The sequence below is a fragment of the Pseudorca crassidens genome, chromosome 6 (assembly GCF_039906515.1).
Source record: "Pseudorca crassidens isolate mPseCra1 chromosome 6, mPseCra1.hap1, whole genome shotgun sequence".
Taxonomy (NCBI): Eukaryota; Metazoa; Chordata; class Mammalia; order Artiodactyla; family Delphinidae; genus Pseudorca; species Pseudorca crassidens.
The window spans coordinates 78,587,961-78,612,850 of NC_090301.1; the positions used below are offsets into that span (position 1 = coordinate 78,587,961).

At 38.9% G+C, this 24,890-nt stretch overlaps 1 protein-coding gene and 1 long non-coding RNA gene across 41 annotated transcripts in view; one reads left to right on the top strand and one right to left on the bottom strand.

Annotated features, from left to right (window-relative positions):
* The window catches only part of NEB (nebulin), a 225,507-nt gene that overhangs the window by 136,787 nt on the left and 63,830 nt on the right, over positions 1-24,890 (top strand). For all 37 annotated transcript variants that reach the window (XM_067741962.1, XM_067741928.1, XM_067741963.1 and 34 more), the window contains exons 85-108: positions 498-605; positions 2,010-2,321; positions 3,148-3,351; positions 4,076-4,180; positions 4,773-4,880; positions 5,728-6,039; positions 8,075-8,278; positions 8,631-8,735; positions 12,573-12,677; positions 12,779-13,090; positions 13,792-13,896; positions 14,446-14,544; positions 14,746-14,847; positions 14,975-15,082; positions 16,185-16,496; positions 17,828-17,932; positions 18,058-18,162; positions 18,530-18,637; positions 19,438-19,545; positions 19,647-19,760; positions 20,209-20,406; positions 20,797-20,901; positions 21,602-21,706; positions 21,804-21,908. In XM_067741962.1, the coding sequence (XP_067598063.1) occupies positions 498-605; positions 2,010-2,321; positions 3,148-3,351; positions 4,076-4,180; positions 4,773-4,880; positions 5,728-6,039; positions 8,075-8,278; positions 8,631-8,735; positions 12,573-12,677; positions 12,779-13,090; positions 13,792-13,896; positions 14,446-14,544; positions 14,746-14,847; positions 14,975-15,082; positions 16,185-16,496; positions 17,828-17,932; positions 18,058-18,162; positions 18,530-18,637; positions 19,438-19,545; positions 19,647-19,760; positions 20,209-20,406; positions 20,797-20,901; positions 21,602-21,706; positions 21,804-21,908 (3,654 nt within the window). The remainder of the gene's footprint in view (positions 1-497; positions 606-2,009; positions 2,322-3,147; positions 3,352-4,075; positions 4,181-4,772; positions 4,881-5,727; positions 6,040-8,074; positions 8,279-8,630; positions 8,736-12,572; positions 12,678-12,778; positions 13,091-13,791; positions 13,897-14,445; positions 14,545-14,745; positions 14,848-14,974; positions 15,083-16,184; positions 16,497-17,827; positions 17,933-18,057; positions 18,163-18,529; positions 18,638-19,437; positions 19,546-19,646; positions 19,761-20,208; positions 20,407-20,796; positions 20,902-21,601; positions 21,707-21,803; positions 21,909-24,890) is intronic.
* Positions 1-24,890, bottom strand: part of LOC137226655 (uncharacterized) — a 169,694-nt gene that overhangs the window by 103,707 nt on the left and 41,097 nt on the right. Inside the window, exon 1 of one of the 4 annotated variants that reach the window (XR_010944463.1) lies at positions 10,744-11,010. The exons of 1 other annotated variant lie outside the window; for it this stretch is intronic. This is a non-coding gene — a long non-coding RNA (uncharacterized lncRNA). Of the gene's footprint in view, positions 1-10,552; positions 10,723-10,743; positions 11,011-24,890 lie in introns of those variants that run through there. 2 more of the 4 variants (XR_010944461.1, XR_010944462.1) reach the window with 2 other exon arrangements.

The following is a 24,890-nucleotide window of genomic DNA, read 5'->3' on the forward strand; positions in this document are numbered from 1 at the left end:
TGGTTGATCCAGAACTTTCTTGTTTGACATTTCAAGGCCATAAGAAAAGTCAAACTTTTAATTATATGCAAAGTGTAGGATAGGTATGATGTCTATTCACATCCCTTTAGCAGGGACCTTTGAAAAGTCAAAGGGCAACATTGGGAAAAAATCTTATCAAGTCTTATATGGTAACTTGATGAAGGTTCTCTAGGTTCACAGTTGATTCTTAGTTCCCATTACTGTATAATGGGATATTTTCACATTGTACTATATTGTGGTGAATGCAAATAATTCAAATACTAGTAGATTTAGATGTTTAGCTTTAAAATTGTAGTCACAAGTACCCTGCATTCCACAAAGTAAATAGGCAATAACCAAAAGAAGGACTCAGAAGCGACTGTTTTTTCTTATGCCGCCTTCATTTACATTGTGCTTTGTGATTCATATCATGACTCCTTTGAATATGTCTACTGATTTTCAATTCTTGTAAGCAAACCTGTGTTTTCCCTCAATAGAAACTCTACCAGAAAGACTGGGATGAGGCCAAGCAGAAAGGCTATGACTTGAGAGCAGATGCCATTGAAATCAAGCATGCCAAAGCCTCCAGAGAAATTGCCAGTGAGGTACAGCTCCTTCTGTTTCCTTGTGGATTTTCTTCTCTATACAACAAATAGAATATTTTTCAAGAATTTTGATTTGGATTGATTTTTTTTTTAATTCTATGCAAACAATTGCATTTGCCTTGTGCTAAAGACTTTATTTTATAATATTAACATGGGATGAAAAACACTGAGGTAAACATAGGTGAAGTATATGTGTAAATACCTTCTAAGCTGTTTCTAAGTAGAAGTAAAATATCATGAAGATCTGTACCAAATTCTGGGGAAAAATTCAGGAACCAATACAATGTGATTTTATCCCACAGATCTTTAGGACATTCTCCATAAATATAAATCACAGATGAAAGTTTTATACAAGACTTAAGACCGAGATCACATTTTATATACAAGATTTTATGCTGGAGGCGTATGTATACTCCTCTGAGAAACCCTTTGAAGTTCATTTAACAGTAGTTTTAAAACGTACCAGCAGTCAAAATAATTATTCTACCAAGGCCCCCCAGCTCCAAATCTTTAAGCTACCTTTGTTCCTTTTCTTCAAATTCTTCTCTAGTTTTTGTCCTAGTATCCAGCTGTCTCTTCCTTCTTACTTCTCATTTTTATCTCTAAAAAGGCATAGCCAATCCATAGTATCTGCCTTATTCCCAGCTCTCTCTCTCTCTCTCCCTTTTCTCCAAACTTTCCTATGTTATCCAAATATAGGAAAGAAACAGAAATGATCTTACTCTTGTCCTAAGACACTGAGAACAAGTGTGAAATAGGTGGAAACTCTTATCCACAGGCCTTTTGTTGTCATCTGCTGATTCAAACCGACAGCCTTGTCTTCCATTCCTGAAGCATGCTCCTTTCTTGTCTGTCTCCAAAACCACACATATGACTTTTTCCTACCTGAAGTACCTTCAGTACCCTTGGTACTGACCTAATTTCCACTTGCCAGGCAACCTTAGGGACAATGATTATCCCCACTGTGCCTTACTTTTCCCATTTGAAATATGTGATAATACTAATATCCACATCATAGAGATGTTCTGAGGATTAAATGAGGTTATAATTGCCACGATTCAACTATTTTTAACAAAAAAATTCAGCAACTTCATATGAATCAACCTAATACATTTGAAGCACTCATAATAGTGTCTGACATATAGTGATTGTTAGTAAATGTTAGCTATTATTTTTTTATTACTCTTGTTCACCATACTATTTCCCTCCTGATTTGTTCATGTCCTCTGTGAAACTATCTAAAATAGCCCTAATTTCCTTAAAGAGAACTAAAATATATAATAACTACCAATTTGAGCCAATTTACATTGAGGCTAAAAAAATATTCCGAAACCATTTAATGAAAAGTCCTCTTCGTACATTATGTCCATATGTTCTTTTTATCTTATTTTTTTACAACTTTAGTACAAATACAAAGAAGGTTACCGTAAGCAACTGGGCCACCACGTGGGTTTCCGCAGCCTACAAGATGACCCCAAATTGGTATGGTCTATACATGCTGCCAAGATCCAGAGTGACAGAGAATACAAGAAAGCTTATGAGAAGTCTAAAGGAATCTACAATACACCGTTGGACATGATGTCCATTGTTCAGGCCAAGAAATGCCAGGTCCTGGTTAGCGACGTTGATTATCGCAATTATCTGCACCAGTGGACGTGTCTGCCAGACCAGAATGATGTGATCCAGGCAAAGAAAGCCTACGAACTGCAGAGCGATGTGCGTATCCTGTCTCCAGACTCTTGGGGAGATGTGTGTCTATGTGTTTAATCACAGAATATTCCTTAAGGATGTAATTTAAACAGTAATCTTAATAGAATCTAACATATTCTGTATTTTTCTGCAGAGTGTTTCTGAATATTTTCTATCTTATAGAGGATTCCTTCTTATAAGACCTTATTCATCAGATGAAAATCACTCTCTTATTCTATGTAACTAAGTAGAAAATTTCAATCCCAGTTGTCCTGATCCATTATATTTGCATGATCAGGTATCTAAATGTCAGAAACAGATGTAAGCATAAAAAAATGTTGGATTTCAAGTTTATCTGGCACACACAGGAAAAAATGTGTGTGTGTGTGTGTATATATATATATTTAAATAATATGTTTAGAGAGAGAGAAAGAGGAGAGGTGTACATAGATATAAGTATGTATTTTGTTTTTCATTATACGTGCTTCTAAGAAACTTTTTCTCCCAAATTCCTACAGAAGTTATCCCCAGTGGCACATAAAAGGCAGATTTCAAGTAGTGAGCACAGAAGCTCAACCTTGCATAAAAACAAAATTATGTGCCATTGCGGTCTGTCATTCCACAAGTGCTAGTTGTTAGCCCTGCTCCAGTTCCTGTAGGATACTCTGAACTTCTCCCAGAGATGTGTGCCAGAGATGTAACGCTCAAATATTAACATCTAATGTTGATCCTTGAGTTTCGTGGGACTGGCCACCCAGCTGGTTTAAGTAGAGGTTGTGTGTGGTTTGCTGGCATCCGTGCTCTAGTAGGCAAATTGACTCTTCTGTACTCTGTGGTCCTCTCCTTCTTGTAGAACGTGTACAAATCAGACCTGGAATGGCTGAAGGGTATTGGATGGTTGCCAGAGGGTTCCGTGGAAGCGATGAGAGTAAAGAATGCCCAGAATCTCCTGAATGAAAGGTTGTATCGCACAAGGCCTGAGGCCCTCAAATTCACCAGCATTGTTGATACCCCTGAAGTTATTCTGGCAAAGATCAATGCTGTACAGATCAGTGAGGTAAGTCAATTGATGCTATGTTCAGACACATTGAAGAACTCTCAATAAAAATTATAACTGTGAACTTTAAACTGCTAACACCAGGATTAGAATGTTGAACATTCATGTATCCAGATAGAATTTCATATAGCCCATCAATTAACGGCATCAACATTTCATTTGTTTAGATAATTCTTTGGTCAATAGAAGTGTGGTAGGCATCTTCATGTTCCATATTCTCTGAAGTACACCTTGAACACATTTTGTAGACCTTGCCTGTAATACAGGTCCACCAGTTAATACAATGATCACAAAACCGCCACCTTTTTACTGCTATTCAACGGTGAAATAAGTTGAAAGGTCCAGGGGCAGCCCCAATATTAGACATTATGACAGTTATTTAGGCCAAGAAAGCCAGGACTTGATTTGCAATGTGGATTATCATAATCACCTGCAATGAGAGCTTACCTGCCAGATAATTGCATGTGAATAAACAGAAGAGGATCTATTTACTATCATGTTTCTGACTCGTTTTACATTTATATTATAGCACACATGAATGTATTCTTCTTGCTGAAGTCACTTTTGGCACCTTCTAAATAAAAACACAGATGAAGAAAAAAATGTGATCTCCATTTACATCTGAACACATCCAAAGAAAACCTTTAATTGTACCTGTAATTTTATTCATGTGGTAATTGGCTTATTTACTCATCACCGATCCTTTGTTTTTCATTTTTACCAGCCACTGTATCGTGACGCCTGGGACAAAGAGAAGGCAAATGTGAATGTACCGGCTGACACTCCATTGATGCTGCAGTCCAAGATGAACACCATGCACATCAGCAACGTAAGGCCCTGCACATCCACTTGCTTCACACAGTGTTCTCTGCCTCACCAAACCTCTCATCAAAATGCTCCAGAGAGCATTTAGCAAAAGGCATTTCCCTAATATTCCTTTTACTTCTAGTCTTTAAGGATAAGTGTCATTTGTGTGTGCTCGCACACCTACGTATGTGTTTATAATATAGAGATGTGTGTCCTTATCTTTGTTGGAAAGAAAAATGCGGTGGTTTATGCCAAACACACGACATCAAAACATATATATGCATGTATAGTAATACTTAGTTCTCTTTTTAGTGGCCTATCATTGATTTTTCCCTTTAAAAGCCAAACAATATGTATAATTTTTCTCACTTTCACATGATTTACTATCTTTTAAATTCCCTTCTTTAAAAAAAAGTTACTGGAAAAGAACTTTACTACATGTCATTAAAAATGTACTGGAGCTTAAGTTCAGTATGAAACCAGTCTATTTTATAAATCTTAAGGGGAGATTAATTTTTCATCGTAACTGTTAACATATTCTTGAACACATCGGTAATGCTGACTCAGTAGCTTCCTCTTCATATTGACTGTGGCACTGAACTCTCCATTTGCAGAAACAGTATCAGCAAGCTTGGGAAGATGTCAAGGTAACGGGTTATGACCTGAGAGCAGATGCCATCGGGATCCAGCATGCCAAGGCTTCCAGAGATATTGCCAGTGATGTGAGAGCTCCTCCTTGCCCAGCGTTAACAAACACTAATTCATAGACACTCAGAGAGTTAATACTGTACTAATCTTTAATTTAATTCCCCAGGAATTATATCTAATAGAATGAAGGGCATTGTTACTAGTGTCGTGCTTTAAAATCCCCAATTCAAGAACAACTTTGACAACAATTTGATGACCCACTTAACTTCTCTGCTTGGTTCTGCTCTCCGTATGTTTAAGCACAGATTTTTATTTTCTTTTCAATATCTTCTCAATATCAGTTAATGCATGAACACTTACAGAGATCCAGTGGGTACAAAGAACTCTACTGTTTGTTGAAGTGCAGCATACATAGGGGGTTCCTGTGATAATTTTATGCAGTACATGGACAAGCATTTTTAAAATAGTTACGTTGGTTTTGATGTGTGCTAGAAAAATACTGATTTTTTCCCATTTAAATAGGAGTATAAATTTTAAAATAAAAATATTAAATAAGTTTAAACTTTAAAATATATTTATTTAGACAAAGAATCAAGTTGACAAAGTAAAGTATGAAGTACAGGTGGTGCTTTGTGGCAAAACATGTGAGAATGGCAAACAGTGACTGAAGTCTGGGAAACAGTGGGCAACGCTATATTGGAATCCAGACGCACCATTGTTGCCTTTGAGGTGTTCACAATGTTGTCATGCTTACAGAAGACAAACCAATGTATCAAGAAGTATAAAACTTATAGTATGAATTCAAAGAAAAGCAGTGCCCCAAAAAGGGTAATGTAAGGGAGATGGAGTTATTTGAGTAGGCTGTCTAGAAAAAGTGAGTTTGGAGAAACAATTCTTCTTTCTTCTGTTCACATCCACCAGTATCTATACAAAACTGCTTACGAGAAACAGAAGGGTCATTACATTGGGTGTCGCAATGCCAAGGAAGACCCTAAACTGGTCTGGGCAGCAAATGTGTTGAAGATGCAGAATGACAGGCTGTACAAAAAGGCCTACAATGACCACAAGGCTAAGATCACCATCCCGGCAGACATGGTGTCCATCAATGCTGCCAAAGAAGGCCAGGCGTTAGCAAGCGATGTGGACTACCGCCGCTACCTACACCAGTGGTCTTGCTTTCCTGACCAGAATGATGTGATCCAAGCCAGGAAAGCCTATGACCTGCAGAGTGATGTAAGTTGTTGCTTGTGGTGCCTGAGGGGTGAGCTATTGCCCAGGAAGACAGCCTTCCACAGCTTTGCCCGGTCACTCCTGCCAGTGCTGAGGAAAATGCAATTCTCCCTACCTGAGCACTTACTTCCCTTTAGTACTTTACCAAGTTTGTTAATCACAAGCCTTAATGCTGGGCTTATTCAGAGGGTTTTCATCTTCATTGCTACTGGTGCTACCAGAATTGTTCTATAGATTTGTGAATGTGTGCACTGTTTGTAGTTTATTAAACATAGGCATCTTCATGGTTCTTCAGTTGAATGATAGGGGCTGTCTTCCTTGAAATTAATTTGAAAGGTTAACAGCATGCTCCACACTCACTAGGTTCCCTGAACTTGGTATTCTTCACAACATTGTTTTATTAATTTACCTAAAGTATTTTTAGATTTACTTATCTTTTTGCCGATTTAATCTTTTGAAAATGGTGAATTCCATCAGGATGTTTGTTTCTTGTACAGAATTAATACCTTCTTTTAATTATCCGAACATGGTTGCCTTAAGCTTCAGGAGATGTTTTCTCATAATGAATGAGTTTGTTATAGAAAAGTATATCCATCATTTGAAATGAATTGCCAACTGGTGGATTTAGTACCATCTCTAGATAAATTCAGTCTCTTCATTATCCTGAACCACGTTAGTATGTTAAGGAATGCATATCAATGAAGTTCTTAAAGAATGAGGAAGGGAAACTTCAAAACCTGTATGTAATCCTCTTCAAGAATCCCTTCTCCCAAATTTTGGGTACCCACAATACTTTACACACTAAAACATATAACATTCTTCATTAAGGTAGAAATTTCCCTACATTTTCACTCCTCTTACTCTTTATTTTAGTTTGATATTTGTATCCTATTAAACGGTTATTAAAATACCATTTCTGAAGAACACAGTGGGTTATTTTATGAAATTAATAGTTGGTGTTTCACACAGAGCAATTATATCTGGTTAACCACTTAACATATACCTGACAAAACAGGTTTAGACAGCCAAGAAAATGCAAATTCCAATTCAAAGAGAAGTGCTATCTTGGAAAAAGAAAACTCAGTTGAGATCAAAATTGTGGAAGTAAGGATTACATTCTTAATTATCCCTTTAAAAGTAATTATTAAACACACCATGTGCCAGGTCTTGTGCTAAGCCCTAAAGGTACAATGGGGAATAAAGAAGAACAAGACAAACTTCCTGACTTTAGGGAGTTCACACTGATAAAAAGGAACAGATGTTAACTAGAGAATATCCATAAAAATGGGATGGCTGAGGAAGAATGATCATGGCACTATGAAAAATGAGGTGGGGATAGCTTCTCTGGGAAAGCACTGATTTAGGAGTAAGAAGGGAGAGCATGAGTGTGTTCCATGAGGAGGACACAGGGTGCATTCCTTCAGAATGACCAATGTATGCAAAAGGGGTGGTAGGCAAACCACAAACTGAAAGGCCAGTGTGGTCAGAACACATGGGTAAAAGGGAAGCACGTATAAAATGAGGCTGGAAGAAGAGGTAGGGACTGATGCTAGACCATCATCACCTTCTAATCTATGTTAAGATTTTGATCTTTATCCTGAGACCAGTGAGAAACCATAGGTTGGGGGTATGTTGTGACATCAAACCTGAATGGTGAATTTTGTAAAGATCATACTGGCTGTGGTGTGGAGAACTTGCTGGAGAGCCTATTATTATTGCTTTAAAAGTCCACCTTGGCTAGTGTGATGATTACCAAAATATTCAAAAATCTTCCACACATCCCCTAAGCAAAGCACTCCTTCTGCATCCTTCTGCTTTCTAGACTATGCATAGGCACCCCAACACAGAGCCCCTGCCACGGAAAACAAAGTAGGAGAAAACACTGCAATGCATATGAGGAATTATTTTTGTCAGGCCCATGCTTGGCTTTATCATTGTTTGTGGAAGAGAAAATGGAACATGAAAAACTGCTTCCTTACTTTACCACGATTAAAAAAAAAACAAATCCTGCCTCTCCTAACTTTGTTTTCTTTCCCAGGCCATCTATAAGGCTGACTTAGAGTGGCTGCGTGGCATCGGCTGGGTGCCCGAAGGGTCTCCCGAAGTACTGAGAGTGAAAAATGCCCAGCATATCCTACAAGACAGTGTCTATCGGACACCTGTGGTGAAACTCAAGTACACAAGTATCGTTGACACACCTGAAGTTGTTCTTGCTAAATCAAATGCTGAAAATATTAGTATTGTAAGTCACATTTTTCTTCTATATTAAAATTAAGTTCATGTTATAGAAAATGATAATTAACCTGGTAATCCATTTGTAAGATAATAATATTGATGATAGCAAAGATTTTAATAAGTAATATTGACACGGTTGTTCTGTTATTGCTTACTAATTTTAAACCAAAACTCAAAGTATGAATAAAAGGTATTAATACAGATTTCATATCAAATTTGAGTAACTTATGTGAAAAGATTCTGGAAACTTTTACCTTAGTATGAAAAGATTTTGGATCAGAAAAATCGAAAGTTGTGCACTACAACTAGCAAAATGACAAATTGTGAAGTAATTTTGTTATCATTGGTTCTTTCCATAGCCAAAGTACAGAGAAGCTTGGGACGTGGATAAAACTTCAATCCACATAATGCCAGATACTCCAGAAATTAATCTCGCTAGAGCCAACACTCTTAATATGAGCAATGTAAGTACTGCAACAGACTCCCTTTTTGTTTGGAAAGTCACCCAATTGGTATGAAGATATCACTAGGGAACTCTTCATAGCCAGGGAAGAGAAGATTGAGTGGGCAAGGAGGCCCTTGACCAGGAGTGAGGAGAGGGACAGACCCCTGGCTCTCAGTCACTGGGCAAGGCCAGTTATGGTGAAGCAATGTCAACATGACAGAAGAGAGAAGGGAACAAGGACAAGAAAGATACTGAAAGAGGAATGAAGAGACACACAAAGAAGAAAGGGGAATTAACAACAGATTCAGAAGAGCACAAAATAATTATGAGAGTTCTTTTCACAACTTTATACAAATTAATTTTAAAACCCAGATCTATAGGGGATTTTTAAGGAAGTTATAAATTACTAAAATTGAGCCCAGAAAAAGAATAAAAACATATTGCAAGAAATTAATAGGTTCTTAAAGACTCTCCTTCCTCCCCTCTGATATCAGGGTCACCCAGAATGATTTCATAGGGGAATTCTTTCCAAACCTCAAAAAATAAACAAACTGACAGAGAGCCTAATGAAACAAGGAAAGCCATCACCGTTATCAAAACTTGTCAAAGATAGTTCCACAAATGAAAACTGTAGACCATTAATAATGGGGAGAATCTTAAATGAAATATTAACAAATCAAATTCAGTAACACATGAATATGATATGATACAAACAACTAGGGTTCATTCAGGAATGCCAAGAGTGTTCTGTATTCAGAAACCTAATAATGTGATAAAACAAAAGAGAAAAATCATATGCTCATTGTATTAGATTTAAAAAGACAGGTGGCGGGGAGGGGGAAGGGTAAGCTGGGACCAAGTGAGAGAGTGACATGGACTAATGTACACTACCAAATGTAAAATAGATAGCTAGTGGGAAGCAGCTGCATAGCACAGGGAGATCAGCTCAGTGCTTTGTGACCCACCTAGAGGGGTGGGAGGGAGACGCAAGAGGGAGGGGATATGGGGATATATGTATACATATAGCTGATTCACTTTGTTATACAACAGAAACTAACACACCATTGTAAAGCAGTTATACTCCAATAAAGATGTTTAAAAAAAAAAAATAAGACGTGTGGGACTTCCCTGGTGGCACGTGGTTAAGAATCTGCCTGCCAATGCAGGGGACACGGGTTCGAGCCCTGGTCCGGGAAGATCCCACATGCCGCAGAGCAGTTATGCCCGTGTGCCACAACTACTGAGCCTGCGCTCTAGAGCCCGTGAGCCACAACTACTGAGGCCAGCGTGCCTAGAGCCCATGCTCCGCAGCAAGAGAAGCCACTGCAATGAGAAGCCCACGCACCACAACAAAGAGTAGCCTCTGCTTGCCACAACTAGAGAAAGACCCCATGCAGGAACAAAGACCCAATGCAGCCATAAATAAATAAATACTGATGAATTAAAAGAAATTTTTTTTAAAAGACGTGTGAGCAAATCCAATATCCATTCTTATTTTTTAAAATAAAATCTTAGCAAAATAAGAATAAATGAATATTTTCTTGTCATAACTAAGAGTAAATCTCATATCAAAGGCCAGCCACATCCTCAAGTAAGTAAGCTTCTCAGTCAAGTCAGGATACCCATAACATTACCATTTATTAATATTTGCTGGAAGTAGCTAAGTGATAAGCTTCTTATTCACAGCAAAATAATTACGTAAGAATAAATATAAGAGATAAATATTGGAAAGAACAAGGCAAAATTATCATTATTTGCAGAATAAATCATTACATGCCCAGGGAAAGGAAGAGTATCAACTAAAAAGTCTATTAGATAAAAAGAGAATTCGCTTACATGGCTAGCTTCACAGTTTAAGAAAGTTCAAGAAATGTACCACCTACAGAGATTTTTCTGTGTGTAGAACAAGTATGACCTAGAAGAAGGATACTACCTTAATGCAGTCCACCATGGCTTGGAACTTGGCATCTTTCAAAAAATAATAAATCTTTGTGAGAGAAGGAGCCTTCCAAGCAAAGATTACTCACCATATGCCAAACTGCACCACCAACTCTATTGTAATGAGCCTCTTGGGAGCTAATTTTTTCCAAGGGCTGGGAAGAAAACAAAATTTTGAGGCATTGCTACATTCTTTTTTGGACCAGAATCAGTATATGGTGCAGTGTACTCTTACTGCCAAGTGACTGGATGAAGAAACAGCCAGCTCGTCACTGCAGTGTAGTCTCCTCACCCTCTTCCTTCTGAACCATAGGTATCTTTGGCAGGGGAATTCTGAAAGTCTCATGGGCTCTCTTTTACATGATAAATTTCTCAGCTGGAAATACCAGAACCCTACCATTAATATCATGATAAAAGCAAGACTAGTAATTGAAACTATGCCAAAAGTAAAGTTGTTAAATTTAGGTATTTAGATACTAATGAGAATGACTTTTGTTTTGGAAGAAATCAAACATCCTATTTGAATGTTAACCAAAATATACACTTTCTTCATACATGATGTTGCCAGTAGTATAATCTCGATAAAATCCACTATTTTAAATTATTTCCGTCATTTAGAAAGTACAACTTTTGCAGAATATTTGTATATCATTTTATGGGTAACCAAGCAAATCCATGTTAAATTAACTCATTTAATCTTCACACTAATCACACGGGTAGGACTGTTATTTTGTTTTTATCATATGGGAAAGCTGAGACTTAAAAATATTAAGGAATTTGCCCACATTCTCAAAGTTAGTAGGTGAAGAAGTTAGGTCTCAAGCCCAATTTTTTTTTGTAGTTCAAATAAAAAATATATTTGACCACATAAACAAAAAAAATACATAAGAAAAAATAGTGTAACAGTATATGTAATAAAACAAAATAAATTTTAAAAGTTTAAATAACATAATTACAAATTTGCATGAAATATTCTCTAGTGTAATACATTTAAATGTGGAGAACACTTTTTTCTTTTGTACAAAAAAACAAGTCAAATGTTAAAATTGGACCACCTGAAATTCATACAAAAACTTGAATGAAAATTCATATAAAACTTGTCCATTACAAGGACAAAATTTATCTAAGCACTCGTTTTTCAAATATGAAAAGGCCATGAAACTGTCAATGATTGAAATTCACTTCTCCTTTCTGCACTGTTCAAGCTCCCATAGTGATAGGTATGATTTCTGATTTATACATTTAAATTACTCTTATTTCTGAGTCTTTCTGACATCGTCAGTACAGAAGGTATCCACTTAAATGTGAATATATTTTTAGAAGGCTATCTGTAAATCAGTCACTACTTTAACTGACTTCTCTTTACAAACAGAACAGTGCTGCGCTTAGAAAATAGCCGTTACATCCAATGGTGCTTCAGAAAGAAAATCTAACATTCCCAAACATCAGTCAATCGTATTAGAAGATCTAAGAAACCATACAGAGAGGAAAAAAACTCAAATGTAAAATGTTTATAATTCTGAAGATTAAAAATTGAATTAATTAAAGAGAATTATTAAACTAGAGAAATTCAGTACTAGCCTGCCAATGTCTGAACTTAAACATATCCCAGTGCTACTAATACACCAATACAAGAAGCAGATAAACCCTCTTACATAAACCATGAACAACTACATCAAAGCTATAATTCAAAAAAAAAGAAAAGAAAGAACTCTTGTCCAGCCCAGATCTTTGGATTCCAGATATGATTTTGTTCTCCAGTACATTGGTACAGAATGATTCTTTCACCTATTCTCTTTTTTTAAACTGGTTCTGGGACTTCAAAAACTGCACCCCTCTGATATTAATTCTACTTGAACCCTTGGAGTCATTAGTAAGTTTGAATCTGGAACGATACCTTATTTTTCCTCCTCTTCAGAAAATTTACCGCGAAGGTTGGGATGAGATGAAGATGAGCTGTGATGTACGGCTGGACGCCATCCCCATCCAGGCTGCCAAGGCCTCCAGGGAGATCGCCAGTGATGTGAGTGTGGCCTTGTTTAACTCCTCAGTTTTTCAAACAAATGCCCTACGTGCATTGAGAGTTCATGCTGTGATCCATCTGCTTTGTTTTTCTGTCTCCAGTATAAATACAAGCTTGACCATGAGAAGCAGAAGGGACACTACGTGGGTACCCTCACAGCCAGGGATGACAACAAGATCCGCTGGGCCCTCATAGCTGGCAAGATTCAGAATGAAAGAGAGTACCGGCAGCACTGGGCCAAATGGAAGTCTAAATTCCAGAGCCCTCCGGATATGCTTTCCATCACGCACTCTAAACATTGCCAGGCTCTGGTCAGCGACATTGATTATCGCAATTACCTGCACCAATGGATGTGCGTGCCTGACCAGCAGGACGTGATTCAGGCCAGGAAAGCCTACGATCTGCAAAGCGATGTGAGTGGGCTGCATTTTAGCCTGAGCTCTTACATCATTTTCTCATGACTCCCAGAAAGTTTATGTCATTAAATCCTTGCATCATCACTTCACATCTTTATATAGCGAAGAATTTGGTTTTGGTTAGACCTTATAGTATGGTATCAAAATCACCAGAGCCATGAAGGATCTGGACTTTGTATCAAGAAATAAGTGGTGGTGTGAATATAGTTCTTAACTGTTTCCGGTTAAAGACAGCTACTCTGAAAATATTATTTTAATAGAATTTAAGTAGCACCAGAGGTTTAAACTGTAACTAAAATATCAGCAGTCCATGGTCAGGATGTAGCCGCAGATATGCTATTTTAGTTGACACAGTATTTTTAAATTTTGAATTAAGTTGCCAAGGCTTTTAAATCAGGGAATTTTGTGTACAAATCTAGGGGTTCCCGTTTTTATTGAAAAAAAATCAGAGGATGCAGCTCCAGACATGCATTAGCCCTTGCAGCAATAACCTGGAGCTGAATTGAGGCTAACCCCCTTTAAATAGCAAATATGTCCCCAGCTGGTTTGTCATACCACCTGGCCTCATAGTTAATTTACTTATGTTACTTGTCTGGCTGCTTGAGTATGTCATTCTTAAAATGCGTTTCTCCATCAGACCAATGGATAGAATAAATATGACCAGGGTCACTGACTTCTTCCTGGTCTGATTTTCACAGGCTATTTACAAGGCTGACTTGGAATGGTTACGTGGGATCGGCTGGATGCCAGATGATTCTGTTTCTGTCAATCATGCCAAGCACGCTGCAGACATCTTCAGTGAGGTATTCCAGGATCTTATCCTGCCATTCAGCACATTTCCTGAGAGACTGAACAAAAAATATACGAGCCAAAATGCAGTCATTCCCTATCAGCAGTTTTAACAATTTCAATTGCTGTCATTTAAGCCAGATGTACATTTTTCCAAAATAATCCTGTACTGTCCCTTTCACATTATGGAATCACATCCATCTACACTCAACAATGCTTAGAATTGTACAAATAGAAAACTTCTTTTGTCAGCAATAGCAATACACTTGAGAGAAGTTTGTCCAGTTGAAAAAAAAAATGCACTGAGTTCACATAATGATACATTACATGGCTTTGGGAGCTAACCAGATCTGCTACTTTAAAATCTGTGGAAGGTGTAAGAAGGCAACCCGTTTGTTAAAAAATAAAATGCTAAGAAGAAAGCCAAATTGCCAGGAAGATGCCATTGACATACAGCATTCTATGCCTCTAGTAGAGAAAGGGTCCTTAAATGCAGCATATCTTTATCAACTCACACAGGACCAGAGACTACAGCTATCTAAAAGATATTTTCTTTCCCATAGAGAAAATATCGCACAAAAATAGAAACTCTCAACTTTACTCCCGTGGATGACAGAGTTGATTACGTGACAGCAAAACAAAGTGGTGAAATCCTAAATGATGTAAGTACATGACTGTCATTCTAAAATTGCTCTGTTGGGAAGACATCATTTCCAAAGCTTTTCCACTTACTTACACTCAGCGTGCAGTCATTTTCTGAGATACAGATTGTAAACGTTGAGATGGATGATGCTAGCATTTGCTTGGACAACATTATGTTTTCTTAATATCAAAGAACTTACCAACTTTCTTCTCATTTCTAGATTAAATACCGAAAAAATTGGAATGACACCAAATCAAAGTACACCCTCACAGAAACCCCTCAGCTGCACGCTGCCCAGGAGGCAGCCCGAATACTAGACCAGGTATGGATTTTACCTGGATGCCTGGCACTTTGTATGGGGACAGAGGACCATAACATAACAATAGGAGACTTATCCCTCCATTCTGACTCCTTGGTTTAACCCTTTGTCATGGCTCTCTGTCTTTTAGTATCTCTACAAGGAAAGCTGGGAGAAACAAAAAGCCACCAGTTACATTTTGCCTCCAGATGCTGTGCCGTTTGTTCATGCCCATCACTCTGGTGACGTTCAGAGTGAGGTAATTTATTCTGATATGAGTGCTTTGCAAAGGCTGGACCTTCCCTGTGCAGGAACCCATTTATGCTAAGGCATGTAGCGTAATGGAGAGTTCCTTGTTGGCTGGCAGGCCTGGCCAGGCTTGGGGATGGTCAGGGTACCTGCTCCCTTCTGGTCCTTTTCCCATGGGCTTTTGGCATTCTTCATCTTTTTTTTCTTGGCTTCTTTAAAAACTATCATTTGAAGTCTTTGTTTTTTCTTCTATTCCCTGCTTCCCTAAAATCTCTAAGCTTTCAAATACAATATTGCCAGAATTAGAAAATAAGTGTATATTTTTCTATTTTTAAATTGATATTTCTTCGTATCTATCTATTTATTTCAATGTTTCTGTTTTGTTTTTTAGCAAAGTGGTAAAAATAGGTTTTATTTAAAAACTATAGCAAAAGGGGAAAAGCAACCTCATTACAGAACTGGGCTCAAGTCCAAATACAGAAAGGACAGTTGAAGATTTATAGCCAAGGAACAGTGAGGGGTCCAGTGGACAGAAAGTTACTAAAAGGAGATATCAAGGATAGGGGGATTCCTGCTAAACTCTGCTAAAATTTAACAGAATTTTTACTAAAACTGCAAAGATAGAGACCAAAGTGGAGTCCTCATCAAGAAGAGGGCCCAGGGGAGCCTGACTAAAGTTTGATCAATGAGAGAGCCTGTCAGTACTTACGTGGTTCTCCTTAAATAATTACATCTACTGAGCGAAATAATGATTATTTTATTTCTATTATTTTATACAAAAGATTTATGTATAATCTTGCAATTATTTCGTGCAGTCTTGTTGCTCTTTCCCTTTTACTTTTTTTAAAAAAATATCTTTATTGGAGTATAATTGCTTTACAATGTTGTGTTAGTTTCTGCGGTACAACAAAGTGAATCAACTATATGTATACACATATCCCCATATCCCCTTCCTCTTGAGCCTCCCTCCCACCCTATTTCAATGTTTTTTGATATTTATTCTTGGGGGAGTAACACAAAAAGCTGGGGGACTGAGTTTGCTGATGTTTCAAGCCCCCTTTGCCTTGTGTGCTTGTCAAAGCTGATGGGATCTCTGTTCCCCTTCCCACCAGCTGAAATACAAAGCTGACCATGTCAAGCAGAAAGGTCATTATGTTGGTGTCCCGACGATGAGAGATGATCCCAAACTGGTTTGGTTCGAGCACGCAGGCCAGATTCAGAATGACAGACTATACAAAGAGCACTATCATAAAACAAAGGCCAGAATCAATATACCTCCTGATATGGTGTCGGTGTTGGTGGCCAAGGAGGGGCAGGCCCTTGTCAGTGATACTGATTACCGCAATTACCTGCACCAATGGACGTGTCACCCTGACCAAAATGATGTTATTCAGGCAAGGAAGGCCTATGACCTACAAAGCGATGTAAGTGATTTTTGTTTCTTAATTATCTAGAAACGTATGGTCTACTCTGAGAATCATAAGCAGCATTCTAGAACCACCAGTCTATGACACTTGGGACCATAAATACTTAGTTTGCTCTCAGAAGGTAATTAAGACTGGATAGGAAGTAGAGAAAGGTTGGGAGCAGTGACGGACAGCTTTGTCTACTGACTGCATTTCTGAATAATTTTCAAAGTCAATTTTTTAAAAATCTGCTTTTGTACCATCTCTGCCATCAACAGCTCCTCACATTTGCGTGGAAAATTATAACTGATTTAAAATAATAATTGGCTGTGGTGGGAGCTGAGATGGAGTTGTGATTTTGACTATATTAGATGATAGTATAGTCAGGGACCTGGGAATGTCTCCTTCTTGCTTTGCTGAGCGTCTCCTTCCTCATGGCATTTATGAAGGAGTTGCTTACAAGGGATCAAAGCAAAGAGGACACAATGTACTGATGAGCTGCATGAGGCCCAGAATCCCTTATGCAGAGTTTAAAGCTGGGATGGAGAATATATCTCAGGCCACCTCCCACTGAAGGCTGAATCAAGATCTCTACCTGCCACCAGCAGTCTTTAGGGAACAGAAACACAATGCATCGATGTGATGCTCAGGTGTGCCGAGGAGCTAACCCTACCTGGGTCTTCTCATAATTACCAAAACAGAAACAGGATGTCAAAGACTGCCTGCAGCACAGGTGGTGAACTTGAACATCCCACCTCACTGGTTGCTGCAGGAGGATGACCACTGTGGAACTTTAATCAGATTAGCAACTCCTCTTCATTTGGTGTGGGATGGCCTGAGAGAATTCAGGAAGTGAGGGGGAAGGGTAGAGATGGGCTGGAGGGATGCTTCCCCCAACCCTACAGTACATGAGCATTTACTCCTTTACTTAGTCTAAATGCCCCCTTAGTCTAAATGTATTTCTATGTAACTATAACTTCCTTAGTAAAACCTTCTCTTATGCTCACAGATGAAAACAATGGTCCCTTACCCTCAACTCCCACAGCATCTGCATGGTCTTCCTCTCATAGCCTTTAACCACTTTGCACTTTATAAGTAACTTTTCTTTATACTTAGAGGTCTTCCTTATACTTATACCTCAAATAACCTTCCACAGTTCTTCATTTATAGTAACAGGCTCAAGAAATGTTGCTCAGGTGTACGGATGAAATCATGATTGAATCAATGAGACAACAGCCACTAGAGAGAAAACCCTAAAAAGCTTCTGAAAACATTGTTTCTAACCTGCTGCTTGTCAGCCTGTGCCTGAGTCATTTATACCTGCATCATGTCTCCCTTCCTGCTCTCAGAATGTCTACAAAGCTGACCTGGAGTGGCTCCGAGGCATTGGTTGGATCCCCCTGGATTCTGTAGACCATGTGAGGGTTACCAAGAACCAGGAAATGGTGACTCAGGTAAGCAAAGCCTGTTCTTCTTACATAAGGCCTGGCCTCCTTACCTGCCATGTGGGGATATGTACCTATCCCCATGTGGGGGGGCAGGGGGGACACCTGTCTTAATCGTCTCTATTTCTTTGCAGATAAACTATAAGAAAGATGCTCTTGCCAACTATCCTAACTTTACAAGCGTGGTGGATCCTCCAGAGATTGTTCTGGCCAAGATTAACTCAGTCAATCAAAGTGATGTAAGTTTGCTTTGTGTATAATGAGATACACAAACTGGAGACTTAGTTGTCTGTAGCTGAACAGGCTTGCGTAACTCCAGATAACTGCATGTGAGACGATAGGGAGTAAATTATAAGAAAATCTTTGGCGGAGAATGTCTTAAAAGTCACTAGTAGGTGGTATACTGTACCCACATTTAGATAATATCTAAATTATTATCCAAAACTTTCCATTATATTAGTTATAAATTATATATCATATAATGAAATTTAACCAGTTGGTTAATCTCTAAATGTAGACTAATTATTATCTTGCTAGGTAGATCTTGTGAAACTTTAAATATACATTTAGAATAATCAAAGGTTTTGTTTTGTTTTCTCCCCTCAGGTAAAATATAAAGAAACATTTAATAAATTAATAAAGGGCAAGTATACCTTTTCTCCAGATACACCATATATCACCCATTCCAAAGACATGGGAAAACTCTACAGTACCGTAAGTTCCATTTTATGTGATATACAACTCAGTTCCGAATTTTAAGCTCTTGTCAGTATTCACATTCTTGGCTGATTTTGTGAGCAACTGAACTTATAAGGAGATCTATTGTTTTTGTTGTATTTAGTCTTGTTTATTAGAAGTAGCATATTATGCAGGGCAAATAGTGTTTATCCAGCTGGTGTTGTTTGAGTCCCTGTGATGTGCCAGGCCCTATGAGAGGCACTGAGGAGCTAAAGATCAATGAGACAAACCCTCCAGGAGCCCCTGTAAGTGAGGGAGACATTCAAATAAAGAGAGAGACAATAACCTAACAAGAGCTATGTCACTTCCGGGCGCACGTAGGACCAAGCAACTACCAACAGAGAGAAGAGAGGAAAGGCTGGTCCCTCTTTAGCAATCATGTACATATATCTCCAGCCAACAAGTGGAGGACTTGCCCTCCAAATTTTAATTCAGCTGATCTAAAGGTGATGTGTGTGTAGCGTATATGTGTATATGCCGAATGGGAAGCCGTCTTTGGTGATTCTCTCTCTGTGTGCAAATTTGTTTTCACTTTTATTAGAACTGTAAATACAGTTAAACTCTGTTATAAAATGCCTCAGGGTCTGTAGATTAAATTTGCAACAAGCCCAAAGACTCTGCCCTGTTCTTAGGTACGCACACTAACAGCTGTTAATGAAGGTTTAAGCCTTGCCTTTAATCATGAGTATTTTACCTTGATTTTACTACTTTCTTTCGAGTGGCACCTGAAAGAAGTTGAATGCAAACTTTTGTTGATACACCTTTCTTTGTCCTAGATACTGTATAAAGGAGCATGGGAGGGAACCAAGGCCTACGGCTATACCTTGGACGAACGCTATGTTCCCATTGTTGGAGCCAAGCATGCTGACTTTGTGAACAGTGAGGTCAGTAGGACTTTTTCCTTTCACAAGTTTGAGAGTCTTTCCAGCCACAAAGGGCTGGTTAGAAAGTCCCAGTGATTTTCAATGTTGCACCTATTTCACAGCTTAAATACAAAGAGACCTATGAGAAGCTGAAGGGTCACTACCTGGCTGGAAAAGAAATCAGTGAGTTCCCCAACGTGATTCACTGTCTGGATTTCCAAAAGATGAGGAGTGCGGTAAGCAAAGTTCACTGTAACAGAGGATCTGCACACTTAAGTGTAATACTAGTCTGCCTATTTATAATCTGCCCTTTGGTTCAAGATTAGCTGGGGGGGTGGGATGGTGAGGAATGAGCCAGTCTTGAGACTGTCCCCCGCCCCTGCCAGTTAGCCCAGTGCACCTCTGATGGCTGTGAGTTTTCACCCTTTCCCTCCTGCCTCCTCCAAACACAGTGAGGGCTCTGTATTTGGAAAAAGGAGAAAACAAAGTCACTCTTTACCCTGTGTTATAAAAGGATGGGAAATTTTTAAAGAAGAAGAGTATATTAAAGTGTCATTTTTTAACCTTAGTCTATTCTAAAGGTATTGATCTATGTTGAAAATAAGACTATAAAAGAGATTGATCAGAATAATTTACATTTAATTCCTTTCTTATTTTTGTCTTTAAAAACATATTATTCTTCAGTTGAACTACAGAAGACATTATGAGGACACCAAAGCAAATATTCATATCCCCAATGATATGATGAATCATGTGCTGGCTAAAAGGTGCCAGCACATCCTCAGTGACCTGGAGTACCGACACTACTTCCACCAGTGGACATCTCTTCCAGAAGAACCCAATGTTATTCGGGCCCAAAACGCGCAGGAGATGTTGAGTGATGTATGATGTCCTTTCTGCGGGTTGACTAAGTTACAGGCTTCACCCAGCCCTGCCTGGGGCCCCATGTTCTAATTGTCCCTGTATTCCTAAACCCTGCTGCTTTGCAATACAAAGTGGCATGAGTAACCTTTTTTGGTGTAAGGATCCCCTTGGAGCAATGAGGCACCTATGTTAAATATTTTATCTGTTCAACACTAGACTAAAACTTAGCTGTTGCTCTCTTCCTAAACTTCTTTAGGCCAGGGCCTTAAAGACCTTCCAGGTGTTGAGAAGCCCACCCTATGACTGCTAAGTACTAAGCACAGCCAAGGGCTGATAGGAAATTATCAAATGCTCGATTGTAAATTCAGTTAGTACCTGTCACCTTTCACAGTTTCTTCTTTCTTGCAGAACGTGTATAAAAGTGACTTGAATTGGCTGAAAGGCATTGGATGCTACGTTTGGGATACACCCCAGATCCTCCATGCCAAGAAATCATATGACCTCCAGAGTCAAGTGAGCCATCTTCTTAGAGGGACTAGCTCACTGTGGATTGATGGGCTCCATGGTGCTCTCAGTGGAGTGATAGCAAGGGTGTCCCTGTGCCCCAGAGAAAGCATCTTTGACAGTGCATGATCTAAGGGAACCAAAGGCCCCTGCCCAATAAAACCTCTCTGGTGGCCTGTTCTGGTGCTGGCTTTCCTCAGTTTGAGTCTCTCCTGTGATTTAAGGCTATAGACATTTACAGCAGAAGGTTATCTGGGAGGTGTTTCAGAGTGAACTACCCTCAAGCATCTACACCTTAGTTGATCAGGTTAACTGGCAGGGAGTAGAATGCACATGCATACTTTGACCATAAATAGTTAAATCTTGAAGTAAAAAGTAGACATTTGGGAAATTTCCCAGCAGAAATTCAGCTTGGATAGGGCAGACTAATGGAATGTTGAAATTGAGGGGCTGCTGTCAGGGATGGAGTATAGGCATGGAAAAACAACACAAGGAAGAAGGGACGTGGCAAAGATCTAGACTCCACTCTTGGTCAAGAGAAACTGTTAGTTTTGACAGCCATGCAAAGTCTCAAACTGTACAACGTATCCTCTGTTAGGATTAAAGCAGAAACCCAGAAATAAAGGTACATCTAAGTAGGCACAAACTGCTAAAGCTGATGGAAGACCTGCATTTTACCATTTTCAGTGACTTTTCTTTTTCTTCACAGATACAATACACGGCAGCAGGTAAAGAAAATCTAAAAAATTATAACCTGGTCACAGATACACCGCTTTACGTGACTGCTCTTCAAAGCGGCATTAATGCCAGTGAGGTGTGTCTTCCTTGTACTTCTCTCCCAGGACAAGCTGTTATTGTCTTTACATATTGTCAAACAATAGAAAAGAATAACCCATCCTTTCTGTCTGTAGGTGAAATATAAAGAAAATTATCATCAGATTAAAGACAAATACACGACAGTTCTAGAAACGGTGGATTATGACAGAACCAAGAATCTGAAGGATCTGTATAGCAGTGTGAGTTCTCTTTCTTTTCTCTGTATTTGAGTTACCTTTTTCACCTTTATAGACAATAAGAGATGAAAAGGGACAGACAACCTTACCCCCAAAGGTCTTTCCAATCTTTTTCCCGGACCTTTAAATTCCTACTTTATCTTGTAAGTCCTCATAGTTACAAGTAAATCAGCCCCAATTTGAATATTGTTCTATTTCATGCAATTGACACAAATTCACCAACTCCTTCCTTATCGCAGACAGGTACTGTTGAAGCTCTTCTTTGTTGACCCTAGACTTGTTTTTCCGTGGCTTCTCCCTTGGCCAGTGACTTACAGACCACAGAGTGGTGACAACACAGTGACAACAGAGGCACACTTTTTTTCCTGCCTCTGAATTGGTTACATTTTTTTTTTTTTTTTTGCGGTACGCGGGCCTCTCACTGTTGTGGCCTCTCCCGTTGTGGAGCACAGGCTCCGGACGCGCAGGCTCAGCGGCCATGGCTCACGGGCCCAGCCACTCCGCGGCATGTGGGATCTTCCCGGACCGGGGGACGAACCCGCGTCCCCTGCATTGGCAGGAGACTCTCAACCACTGTGCCACCAGGGAAGCCCTGGTTACATTTTTAAACTTCATTTTGAATTAATTTTAGATTTACAGAAACACTGCAAAAATAGTACAGAGAATTTCCTCGTACTTTTCTCTATAGTACAACTATCAAAACTAAGCAATTAACATTGTTACAATGTTACAATGTTAATTATAGGCTTTATCCAGACTTCACCACTTTTTCCACTAACCTGCTTTTCTGTGCCAGATTCCAATCCAGGATCCCACATTGCATTTTGTTGTCGTGACTCCTCAGTCTCTTCTAATCTGATAATTTCTCAATCTTTCCTTGTCTTTTTCTCATCTTGACACTTTTGATGAATACTAGCCAGTTATTTTGTAGAAAAACTGGCTAGTATTCTTTCCTCAATTTGGGCTTATCTGATGTTTTCTCATGATTAGATTAAAGGTATGCCCTTTTCTTTTTTTTGCAAAAATAACACAGAATTGATGCACCCTTCTCAGCACACCATAGCAGGTGGTACATAATGTCAATAACTTGTGATGACCTTGATCACTTGGTTAAGTTGCTCACTGCCGAGATGCTCCACTGTAAAGTTACTAGTGTTACCTTTGTTATTAATAAATATCTTGGAGGAGATCCTTTGGGGCTATGCAAATATCCTGTTTGTCCTTATACTTTCTCTCATGTGTTTTAGCATCCATTGATGGAGCTTGCCTGCAAGAATTATTACTGTGGAATATGCCTACTAGTGATTTTCTCTTTCTCTTTTTTCTTCTATATACATTTATTAACTGGAATTCTTCTGTAAGGAAGAGCTGTTCCTTCTCCACTGTTGGTTTGCTTACATGGGCAATACCCATGGCTCATGGGTATTTATTTTATTCTATGGTAGAGTCTAATATTATTGTTATTTATTTTGTCACTCAAATGGTTTCAGCTTTGCTATGGGGAGCTCTTTCAGGGTGACTCCTGTGTCCCCTTGATACACCCAATCACGTGTTTTTTGAGCACTTCCTTACTGCTTGGCACCACAAGATGTTCCAGGCTCATCTGTATTTTCCCTGTTCCGGACCTGGAATCAACCACCTCTCTAAGAAATCCCAGTTTATTTTATTGGAGAGCGGTATTTTGAACCAAGATTTAAGCACTAAGTGTGCTCATTACTACTAGGATGTCATTGTTCCTAGGCCCTCTAAGTGGACAGAGCTTAGAAATATATGCATGTATACTAACCCATGTATGCATACATATCTGTATCTATTTCTGTACTTACCTAACTGTATCTATATTTTAAAATCATGAGTCCATACTGATACCTTCAATGCAATTAAACACCACAGGGTTCATTCTATCCTTTACCCTTTCCTTAAGTGAAACTTATTTTTCCAACTTGTGACTTTCTATTTCCTTTCCAGTGAAAAGCCTGACTCTCATTATTTATGATATATCTACTTATTTGTGCAACCCTTGTATCCACATAAAGTATTTTCAGAATATCTAACACACGCCTGTGAGAAACAAATTTACTAACTAGAGTAGGGTATTTTTTTTTTAATATATATATTTATTTATTTATTTTTGGCTGCGTTGGGTCTTTGTTGCTACGTGTGGGCTTTCTCTAGTTGCGGAGAGCAGGGACTACCCTTCGTTGTGATGTGCGAGCTTCTCATTGTGGTGGCTTCTCTTGTTGCGGAGCACGGGCTCTAGGCGCGTGGGCTTCGGTAGTTGTGGCACGCAGGCTCAGTAATTGTGGCCCATGGGCTCTAGAGCACAGGCTCAGTAGTTGTGGCGCACGGGCTTAGTTGCTTCACGGCAGGTGGGATCTTCCTGGACCAGGGGTCGAACCTGTGTCCCCTGCATTGGCAGGCGGATTCTTAAACACTGCGCCACCAGGGAAGCCCTAGAGTAGGGTATATCGTGTGCAGTTATATTTGCCTATAGCCTTAGAGTATCCAGTCAAGTTACCATTTTCCAAATTTACTTAAGTCAGTTGTTTTCTTCGCCACTTCCTTCACTGTAGTCTTGTTATACATTTGTATTACAATCAGATTTATTTGCTACAGTTTGTATTCCATTTTAGTCACCTCCCCCATTCTGGCTGATTCTTTGATTGGTTGTTTTAATTTGCATACAGTAAATTTCACTCTGTGGTATGTAGTACTATGGCTTATGACAAATGCATACAGTCATGTTTTCACCATTATAGTCAAGATACAGAAAAATTCTGTATTACCTCCACATTGTCCCTTTGCTGCCCCTCTCCTCTCCCCTAGCATCCACAGAGCTGTTTTCTGTCCCTATAGTTTTACCTTTTCCAGAGTGTCACGTAAACGTGATCACAGTATATGATATGTAGCCGTTAGGTCTGGCTTCTTTCTCTTAGCAAAATGCATTTATGTTTTATGCACATTGCTGCCTAAATCAGTAGTTTA